Source organism: Alligator sinensis, unplaced genomic scaffold (assembly GCF_000455745.1).
Source record: "Alligator sinensis unplaced genomic scaffold, ASM45574v1 scaffold846_1, whole genome shotgun sequence".
Taxonomy (NCBI): domain Eukaryota; kingdom Metazoa; phylum Chordata; order Crocodylia; family Alligatoridae; genus Alligator; species Alligator sinensis.
In genome coordinates this window covers 253,646-265,143 of record NW_005842230.1, presented here as the reverse complement: position 1 = coordinate 265,143, position 11,498 = coordinate 253,646, and the positions used below count along the sequence as shown (strand labels likewise).

Genomic DNA, 11,498 nt, shown 5'->3' with positions numbered 1-11,498 from the left:
TCCGGACAGTTGAACCAGTCCGCGGGGGTGGGTTCCCCTCCTTTCCTCAAGTATCGGGTGCATTGAGCGAACTCCTGAGTGGGGGTAAGCTTTTCTGCCTTCCGCGCCTTCACCCTGGCTAGGGATATGACTGATGTTTCCTCCGGGGGCCGATAATAGACCCGGTCGCTCCCCATTATGCATCCGAACTCCCCAAGGGATAGCTTAGTTTTCCATTCTTTTACTACCGCTTCGTCTCTCTTTACCGAGAAGTAGCCATCAATATTTCTTTGATCCCCTTCTACCGCCTGGTGGTAAGCAATATGCGCCCATAGATCGTTTGCATTCTCTACGCGGTGGGTCCTGGTGTGCCAGGGGCAGTACCCGATCAGGTTCATCTCCATCACCATGCCCTTAGATCCCATCCTCGTCGCCATGTGCGGGCCGCCTCCCGATCCCGCCCATGTTGCCATGTGCGGGCCAGGAGCGGTATGCGGACCCGTCTTTGTGCACGCGGGCTGTGGCCAGCAGCCCGGGCACGCGGGGTCGAAGAAGACCGGTGGCGAACTAGAATTAGTTACGGACACGTAATGGTTGATTTAAAAGATTATTTTACTTACACCAAAGATGGTCGTGTTGTAGGCTGGACAGTTTTCTAGGCACAGCTCCGCTTAAATCCTCGCTAGAGGACTACGACAATTGGCCCCGGAGTTATTGAAGCTCCGCGGGTTCGGTAGTTTCGATAGGAAGGGATACGTCTAGGATCGCGCTCGGTGATGGGAAGAAAGATCGATAGGTGATCAGTCTATCGATCAGCTAGCCGCAAGTCAGATAACTTCTGAGGCACTGTGCAGCGTGCTCAAAGCTCTCCGACTTGGGCGGAAGTCGCACGAAATTTTAAACGGCTAGCAAACCAATTACTAGCCGCCACGTATGAATAATTTAGAACTGGCCAATAGCGGGACGCCAATTTGTATTCGAATGGTGGGAACTCTCTTGCACCGGGGTTTTCTGTTGCAACGGAAAACCCTTTGCTTTGCAAGAGTTTCTCATGTGGCGGGAAAATTCCATCGTGCCGAGGCACCAAAATCACTGGGTTGTGACAGAGGGAATTGGACTACGTAGTTCCATCACTAGCTTCATGTATTCGGTTCATGGTCTGTAAACTTTAAAGATTCTATATAGAGTATTGTTCTTGATTTTTAGGTTTGTGAACCTCTCTAAGATTTTTATTTCTTCACGTGTAGATTAAAACTTAATTGCCTATTGTTTTCATGAGTGAATACAATGTGTAGGCCAGCAAAATCTTAAGACGTATATTACTCTTATTCTCTCCCCCCCAGTACATTTTACTGCAGGTTTACCTTAAAAAAATATAATCAGGTACATAATTATATAATTAAATATTTATATGAAGAATTCAAGAACTTGAGTCAGAACTATGCTGTTTTTATGATTTAAGACACTAGCTATCTTTTATTAAGCATTTTATTTCTATATGCAGCTATATGGGCATGTTTACACATGCTCCTGGATGTGGAGCTGGGTACTTTAATTAGCAAGGCATGCTAATTAAAAGCACCTGCACATCGTGTGCATCAGTATTGTTGTGTGTTCCTGCGCTGAAAAAATGGTAGCGGGGAACTTTGAGCTAAAGCTTATTGGACATGTTTTATTTCAAAGTGCCCTGCTGCCATTTTGTCAACTCAGATGTGTGGCGATGTTGATGCATGTGATGCATGAGTTTCTGTGCTTAGTGTGTTGGAGCAGGCTTCCTGCATGTGTATAGGAGCCCTGTCTGTTCAGTTTGGACTCTTTCTGTGTCTGTTTTGTCATTCTTTATTTTTAAATGCTAATAAATGAAGATGTTTTCTCTTATTTTCTGCTACATTTTCAAAGCTTTCCAAAGATAAAACGTAAAGTTGCAAATCTTTGCTTACAAAGGTGGCAGACTGTACTTCAATTAACATTCTTGTCAGAATCATTGTGAACATAACTGCTGAATGGGCTTCTGGTACATACTTTTATCCTTCTTCTGCTTCTGACTTGGGTAATGAAGTGTAGATGTGGTTGTTACATGCCAGTTGGGCAAGAGCCAAAACCAAGATGTTTGTACATGTACACATTTTGGCAGGATTCCCTCTATTCCTGTTGTCAAAGGATCTTTCTATTGCCGCAGACATAAATATTTCTTTGTTGCAGTATGGTCTATAGATATTGCATTTGGAAAGGTTGCTTTTAAACACAGTAAGCCAAACCTGGAATCGCTGACAGGAATCACTAACTACACTTTATGTATTGCAAAAGGAAGGTATCTATGGAATTCTACAAATGCACTGCCCCTAGACTTAAATTATAAGTACTTTTGCACTTGCCTTTGGTAGATGTATTATGAATTTCTAGCTTTGTCTCACATCTCCTATAGCTATCTGAAGAAGCTGTATTTTCCTTCTCTGTTCCAGAGTGTCCTCACTGCTGTGGTGGTGGGGAAAGGTTAGAGCCAGTCTCCCTTATACTAAACACTCAATAAACTTCTTTGAGGGGAGAAGGAAGGGAGAAGTAGGAACTCTCCTTTTGATAACTAGGTATACTTTGATGCAGCCACAAACACATCTTTGTAATTCTGTGACCTGGGATTAGAGCAATAATGACTCTTAAAATTTGTTAAACTTTGCTTTGCCAGTGCTTTTGAATGTAAGGCATTCTTCATCAGGACCTGCCTAAGCTTGCCTAACTTTACCCAACTACATGGTGGATCCAATAAAAGATATCCCCCTACAAAATCCTTGCTTCTTACATTTAGATTATCATAGTTTTAAGTTAGAAAGCAAAAAATGGTCTTTCACTGTATAAAATGAATGTAACCATACTATTCTCTCAATAAGTCAGCAACCGGGTAAATATCCTTAGTTTAGAGCTTGTTATTTGAGTTTCAGGAGTGACTGTAGGCACTGCAGTAGATTCTCAGTGCATTACGTAACTATTTAATAGCAGTAGAATACTGGTGATTGGAACCCTGAATCCTAACCTTGGCTCAGAGGAATGTGATCTTTAATTATTGTAAGATAAAATAACTAAAATTGTGTGTGTTGCCTTAAACTGATTTTGTTTTCATGGTAGAGACGTGAATTTTGACTCGACGATAACTTAGTGTAAGGAGTTTGCTAATTTATATATTTTTTAAAATAACAAGGGCAGGGGAAGAAGTATTTGTTAGTTCTTCCCTGGTTGCCTTCTGTGTTGGATTTTATGGCCTAAGAAATAAGAGCAGTAAATTGCATGGGAACTTAAATAGCAGTTAAAAGTGAGATTTGAACTCTTGGGCTGTCTCTAGACACGCAGGCATGTGCACTTTGTGGCTTCACAGATTGCACACAGGGAATGTTAAAACATATCCTAAACTGCAGATTTGCAGCATGGAGCCAAAATTTGCCACTGGGAAATTTTGGTAGCAAAAAAAAGTGGCAGGGGAAAAAAAGCGGTGTGGTGCATGCAACATGTACCAGAAGACGTGGAGGCCTGGTTGCCAGCCAGAGCATCTCCACTCTTACAGTTGTGCCCTGACTTCTCTAGCACTACGGGAGCTGGGAGGAGCTGGGCCAGTGCAGTTTGCCTGAAGCAGGACAACTTCTCCCTTACTGAAGTGCATATGTAGGGGTGTGCACTGTGGCAAAAAGTGGCTGTACAAATTTGTGCCACTACTATTTTTGCTGCTGGAAGTATACAACCTTACACATCTGTATGCGGTCCTGGTGTTCTGAACTAGTCTGAGTAGGGAAGAGCAAGAATGCACCAGTCCTGAAGAGTTGTGGTGTGTGTACCATGCTAGACTTCAGACACTTGTTTGGTAATAAATACAACAAAAATCACTTGAAGATTTAACTGAAATCTGTAATGCAATACAGCCTGAATTATGATGAAGCTACTGCTACACTCTAATAGCTGTATTCAAGAAAACTGGTCAGGCATTGATATTTCGTGACTTAGCTAGGAACATACCAGCGCTTATAAACATTTTAATATTCCATGACTGCTAAATTTTTAACAAATACATTTGTCCTCAGTGACCGCTACATGTTCATTCATGCACAGTAACTGCGCATTTAGTTTAGTAGTCGCTTAATGAAGTACTAACTAAATGCAGTAACTACAGTTACTGAGCAGTAGCTCTGGCACATGGTTTTTTCATGATGGTTACTGCGCAGTAGCCTAATAACACTGCACATTAGCATATTAGCATCGCTTTTGACTGGCATGCTACCACGCAGTGTTATTAGGTTACCGCCACAATAGGTATAGCTGCACCACTGTGCGCTGCATTTTACACCTCAGTTTCTGATTTTATAATGATAGCCATTTACTTTGGATCTTTTTGATGATTAAGTACTGATTATATATAAAGGACTGGGTTTTCCCCTGGAAATCCTGCTTTTTTTTTGTTTTTATTTAAATCCATTTGGTTAGAGGTGCATCTGGGCACTTCTGTGCCCTGGGCAATGGCAGTGCACAAGCAAGTGTGAATAGCTGGAGAAGTGCCAGTGGTTGCAACCATGCTGGCAGTTCAGTGGCTTCTCTTTTTACATACTTCTCCACCCTGTCCCCCAGCTTGGTGTCCAGGATCAATATTCCACTTGCATGCTATCCCACCCCAAACTTTGCTATGCTGCTGATTTTGGTTGCCTCCAGTTATCCATGTATTCCCATATTACTCACTGAATATTTGTATTGCGCTTTAGGACCTTGTTACCTATGATCTTGTTGTTCTCCTAGGAGCCTGTACCTCACATTTCTTTAGTCTTTTTTTTTTTTAATTGTGTTATTGAAATGGAAGATAAGGAGCAATGCAGGTATAGAATTTCTTATTTATTTATTTATTTTTTTACATATCCATATATTCCTTAAACTTTTCTGCAAGGTCATCAAGTAAAATGGATCAGAATCCCATCTGAGCTGGAGAAAAAACAGAAAGGACCAGAGCAAGCCTAAGAAAAGCTTTAATTTATGGAGATCACGCAGTAAATATTGAAAGCCGCAGGTCACAAGTAAAGTATTATTGTTAGAAAATACAATTGAATTAGTGTAACAGCAGGATTCATACATAAAGTGCCAACGGTAAAAGATACTCAATTATCAAATGAGGCAATACAAATGAAAATGTATAATCTAATAGAAGATAGTTGCTCGTTTCAGAAGTATGTATAAAATACTCCTGGTATTGAGGTGTAGAAGTGCGTTTAGGTTAGCTTAATCCTCTGTTGTGATAACTAGATTCTCAAGCATTTACATCTTGCATATATTTCAAGCTTTTAAAATATACTAATGATCCTTTATTTTATGTTTACTAAAAAAGATTTGTTTATATGCAGAGTTTTCCATCTGATGAGGGCTGGCCATTTGCTAAATACCTAGGAGCATGTGGAAGAATGGTGGCTGTCAACTACGTTGGAGAAGAACTATGGAGTTACTTCAATTCACCATGGGAAAAACGAGTGGACCTGGCCTGGCAGTTAATGGAAATAGCAGAGCAACTGACTAACAATGACTTTGAATTTGCACTCTACCTCCTTGATGTTAGTTTTGACAACTTTGCAGTTGGACCTAGAGATGGGAAGGTTATTATTGTAGATGCAGAAAATGTTCTGGTGGCAGACAAAAGGTTAATCAGACAAAGTAAGTTGTTTTCCCTTTTATAACTGTATGCTTAAAAATTTGAAGTCTTAAAAGCATGTGAAGCTGCCATGTTTTTTTTTGTAACCAGACTCTTTGGTTTTACAAATAGAATTCTGATTGGTTGAGAACTAAAACACTTCATAAACCTCTTGAAGGAAAATTGGTAGGTTCATGAGTACACTGATTCATCTGAATTTAACATTTGTATTTGTAAAAGAGAAGTATATAAAGTTGGGGAAGGATTAAATAACCTGATGCCACCTAGCAAAACTGCCTGTTGCAAATGTTAAAGCAGTGTTTTTACTCAATTTTTTTCCCTGTAATAGTGTCTCCTGTGCATGCCTTTCGACTTCTTCATGTTCTTCTAAATCTTCTTATGTTATGCTTTGTTTTCCAATATCGTATTCTCTTCATTGGCTCTGCTGCTTTCATTTCATTTTTAAATTATATAAAATGCCTTGAGTTGGAGATTGTCTTGCTCTTCATGACAGCATCTGGGGTAGAAGCCAGCTTCTCTTAATTTCCAGTTACTGGGCAGATAGCAGGAATCACAGCCCACACTCTAGGAGTTGTCCTTTGTCAAGGGCTCCGTTATCTGTAACATCCTCCTGCAGTGGGTATTTGAACATGATATCTCTTACCTCCTATAGCTGTAATGGAGAACGCAGTTTTGTTTCTCCAGGTTGCTAAAAACATGTATAAATCACTGCTTCTATTTCTGAATTACTTTCAATGCCCTGTTCTTCAGTTTATACTACCTTTCAATCCAAAGCTGTATCTTTTTAAAATATAACATAATATTCCACATTTTTTCAAAATACTTAGATAAAATCCCAGTGGAGGACACCAGTAAATATATTTAATATATTGGTATATTTGGTGCGTTGATTTTTGCTGACTGCACAAACTCAGCCTGATAACCATACGCTGCTAAGATTTGAGGAAAAATGTGTATATGTGTTTTGGGGGAAGGAGGAAAGCCATTGCAAACTTAATGATTCCTGTTTTGGCAATAAAGGTGTATCAGGGCTCTAAAAAGGTGACCTGCCTCCAAGGACCAGTTAGGTCTTACTACAGTACAGTTCAAAAAAGCACACAGTATTTGGTAAGTAGAACTGTAACGTAGCTTTTATTCATACTGTGAGCCAGATGATCAGACATGTCAGCAGCATGGATGGTGCAAGGCTAAATAAAAATCCAAAGTGCATTTTTCTTCTCTTTTTACACATGTAGAAATGCTTTCATCAAGCCCACATTGCCCCCATGATCAATCCCATTTAGTGCTATGCATCTTACAATTTGCTCATACGTACCAGATTTTGGTTGTAGAGTTCTACATTTTTTTTTCTTATCTACTGTGGCAAGTTGTATTGGGTGCATCCACATGAGTGTGCAAGTGCTGTTTGTGGCACTGAAAACCCATCTGCAGCACCATAAACCTCATGTGCTGCACATGTACATGTTTGCCACACTGCAAATTACTAGCATGGTGGGTTTTTTGACACTGGGATCTCCTAATATAAAAAAAAAAACCTGCACCAGAAAAAAGTGGGGTGGCGCATGTGATGTAGTGTACACTGCCCAAAATGGGTGCCTGTCCGGGCAGAGCCATGCTCCAGCTGTCTGGCTAGCCACTGTGTGTCCGAGTTGTTGCTGCTGCAGCCCTGAGAGGCTCCCAAACCCCAGGAAAGGCTGCTGGATGGCCCCAGCCTCCCCTACTCCACCTGGGGCAACTTGGCATGTGCCAACACAGCACTTGACTTGTGGCCTACACAGCACACTTGATTCTACCTAATAAGGAAAGTGTTCTAAGGCATACATAGGTTTCCAAGGCAAACTGGGACCTATAGAAGTTCTTTCAGGCAAGTGAGAGGAAGCTGCGGAATATTGAACCATTTAAGACATCTATTCCTCAATTGTAATCTGTATAATTATTTTGTTAGAAGCAAATTTTCTGATGGGTATCTTTGGGGAAGGGAGGGGAGGCTGCCAGGGGTATTGGTGGAACACTGTGCGAGAGTCTTGGTATGTATTTTGAAGCAAAGCATTGAAGTTTTGGCTTTACCTATGTAACTTTTATAACTTGGTATACGTATCGAGTCCAGAGCTGTGAGAACCCACTTGGAGGTTTGTTGGGTTTTTTTAAAGCTTAAAGATTCAGAGTGAAAAGCCCATTTAGTGAAGATTATTCAGGTCACTTCTCTCTTAACATGTGACTTTTTTTTACTTTTCTTTATTTATTTAATAACTAGAATGAAGGCCTAACCACAACATGATGAGATTTATACTTTACAGAAATACATGTATTTTTAAATCTTTTTAGTTTCTATGGAAATTCTAAAGAATCTGTATAGTTTAAAATATAGTGTACTTGAGGGAGAGAAAGTCATTAGTGTTTTATGGCAAACTAGATTCTGTAGAGTAATTGTAACATATCCTGCTGTTTACTGCTTGATCCTTATTAGCATTTCTAATGATCCTTAAGGTAGTAATTTAAAAATTCCACTTAGTGTTTATAGATTAATTTGCAGTTTTGCACTTATGGCATTCATGTCTTAAGGACTCTTGATGTGGATTACAGCTTAACTTTGACGCACAATAAAGTTTTCCTTAAAGTTTAGTAAATAAGTGGGAAGTTTGAGGGGATAATGCAACATAGGCGGTGCGCTGGTGAAATATCTTATGTTATTCCCTTTCTGTAGGATTTTTGCTTACTTTACTTTGTTTGGTCTTCACATCCTACTTTTAAAATTAATTACATTTCTCTTACTTTACTTCAGAGGGGAATATGGAGAAGGCTTGTTAGAAAAGTTTAAAGGAGTTATTTTTTCTTGTAGACCAGTTAGAATATCTTTAATTGCCCTAGGATGGGTAGGCAATGTTTTTTGGCCAGAGTGCCAAAAAACCCACAGTGTCCACCTTGGAAGGTACCGGAGTGCTGGCATGCCAGAAAAACAAAATGAGAGCGGGGGGGTGGGGGTACATGGCAAGACGCAGTGCATATTAGTATATTTAATAATCATAAATGTTGCCTTTGTTGTTGTGTGTTCCTTGTTGTTGTGCAGCTCCCCCCACCCCACTGCTTCGCTACCTGCATGTTAGGGGGAGAGAGAGAGAGACCCACAAGACACCCAGAACCAGACACATCTGCACACACAGAACAAGATGCGCAGGCGCACGGAGCTGGGTCGGGCCGGACAAAGTCTGACCCAACAATGCCCTGGGCCTGCTGCAGCCCCTGTGTTTCCCTGGGATTCCAGCCCCCAGGCTGCTGCACAGCTGGCCAAGGGCCCAGCCCCCATCAGCCCAGCCCAACCACCCACCCACTCCACACAGCTAAGGCCCTAAGCTGGCACGACCATTCAGGACATCTAAACCGTTATCCCCAGAGAGGCTGGGAGAGCACACAATGGCACATCCCCACCACAGTCCCTCCACCCTGGTGCTAAGGCAGTGGGCATAGGGGGGCATCAAGGAGTGTTTTACCCCAGGAAAGCAAACCAGACTGGCTCTGGACTGACAGTGCTGCGTATGTATAACACCCCACTGGGTCCAGGGCACTGCTCTGGGGTCAGGCCAGTGCAGCAGGGGAGGGGAGAGCTGGGCTGGAGCCGGGGGAGTCTGTCCTTGTACCTGAAGGGACTGAGGCAGTAAGCCAGAGCCTCTTCATGGGCTCCTGGGGCATGACACTCCCCCAACCCCCCACTCTGCCCCAGACCCTGGCCCCAGGGAACAAATCCCACCCTTGCTCTAAGCTGCAGTGCACAGAGGCACGGGGGAGCGGAGGACTTACCCATGGCCATGCAGGTTGGCAGTGGCAGAGCTGGGGCCACTGGTCTGGGGTCCCAGTAGGAGACTGGAACAGCCCCAAGTTGAATCGTTCTGTGAGCAGCAGTCACATGGCTGTGCCCAGTGTCTCTGAGAGCTCAGGTTCAGAGGAGGGAAGTTCGTTCTGCCAACGACTATGTCCAGAGGCCAGATCACCTGCCCTGCTGTCTGCCTTAAGGTGCATGTGCAGTCGCCACCAGCATAGGGCTGTGGAGCCCAGCACAGCTGTTTGCAGGCTTTCCGCTGCTTGCTGCAGCTGCCCAGTGCCCCTGCTGGCTACAGACAGCTGCTCCGGGCTCTGGAACCCAGTCACCAGCTCTGTGTCGGTAGCGGGGGAGAGACCAGGATTGTGCTGCCTCAGGCCCTCCCCCACTGCCCGCATGCAGCAGAGCTTGCAGCCTCCCAGCCACCTGCTAGGAGCAGCCCAGGCTCCATGGCTGGCAGCAGCTACCCACAGCCAGGGCTGGGCATAGTGTGCCAAGGAAAATGGCCTCATGTGCCATGCTCAGTACATGTGCTGGGGGTCGCCAACCCCTGCCCTAGGAACTAAGGAAGCAAACTTAACTGCATTCCTAAAATGGATCAATTCATGATCTCGGTTTCCTCTCTGCTTTTTTTTTTTTTTGGCTTATTAACTTTAATTTTTATTTCTCTTTTTTAGATGTATTTTTTGCCTTGGTTTTCTTCTTGTGGTACCTTCAAAATCCTGCTTTCTTCTATTTTGCGTTGCCCGGACTCTTCCTTTAGGTGGGAAGCACTTCATATGACTTTGTAAATCTGAAATCTAGAACAAAAAAAAAATCCCGAATACTCGTGTCTTTTTGTGAAAACAGCTTAATTTTTACCAGTTTCTTTCATACTTTGCTTCTGGTCATGTTTTGGTTGTATTTATTTCTCCTATTTTTCCCATTGCTTATTTACTATGTCTTTCACATTTTACAGATAAACCTGAAAACTGGGATGTGTGGTACGAAAGCAAGTTTGATGACTGTGATAAGGAAGCTTGCCTGTCCTTTTCAAAGGAGATTCTTTGTGCTCGTGTCACTGTGGACCACAATTATTATGCCATTTGTCAGAACCTTTTATCAAGACATGCCACATGGCGTGGCACTTCTGGAGGACTACTTCATGACCCTCCAGCTGAAATTGCCAAAGATGGCCGACTTGAGGCCTTGCTGGATGAGTGTGCCAACCCAAAGAAGCGATACGGTAGATTCCAAGCTGCAAAAGAACTACGTGAATACCTTGCACAACTGAGTAATAATGTGAGGTAGTTCATGGTGAAGCTCCTCTTTTGTAACACTGGCTATAACACTGTCGCAAAGACGCATGGAAAAATGAGGTCTTGAACTTACATAGTCAAAAGGAAACTTAAAAGAATTAAAGTAGCTGATCAATTTTATAAATGCCATAATTAATTTTATGGTGTTTTGATGATGTTCCTCTCCAAACTGACAAGGTACTTACCGAATTAAAACTTGAGCTACTATTGACTGTTCTCCCTCATTGTTAAAGAGGGGAGTTGGATGAGATAAGACTGTGATAGCTTAATTGACAGCTTGTTCATCAAAGGATACTTTACATAAAACTGCATTAGTATTACAGTTTTGTGAAGTTGATGCTTTTACTTGGAAAGTCAAATTAGACTGGCCTGTTTTAAAGGCCTTTTCCTGATGTCATTGTTTCCATTTTTGTGTTTAAATGCCTTTTAAGTAGCATTTACAAACATACAGGTAAATCTAGGTGTTTTCATTGTTTCAAACTTAACAAGCTTTCATTTTAATGCTGTGCAGTACATTTTTACTGTGAGCACAGGATTCCCATGTTTACTGTCTAATCTTATTTCTTTTCACTGTATTTTATTGTGTGTATTTTTTAAAGGATATGGACATAAAAAGATTCAAATGTCATACGAACCATATTTTGACTTTTGTAATTTTGCCTCTGCAGATATCACTTAATGTAATTACTGTACAAATTTTCAACCCTCAATGCCAGTTTCTACACATGGCTGGCCACTC

The 11,498-nt window shown here is 42.0% G+C and overlaps 1 protein-coding gene across 1 annotated transcript in view; it reads left to right on the top strand.

The window, feature by feature from the left end:
• Positions 1-11,393, top strand: part of CUNH3orf58 (chromosome unknown C3orf58 homolog) — a 31,085-nt gene extending 19,692 nt beyond the window's left edge. Inside the window, exons 2-3 of the mRNA XM_006027281.3 lie at positions 5,346-5,649; positions 10,420-11,393. Coding sequence (XP_006027343.2) covers positions 5,346-5,649; positions 10,420-10,751 — 636 coding nt within the window. The 3' untranslated portion in view covers positions 10,752-11,393. The remainder of the gene's footprint in view (positions 1-5,345; positions 5,650-10,419) is intronic.
• Positions 11,394-11,498: the final 105 nt, after the last annotated feature.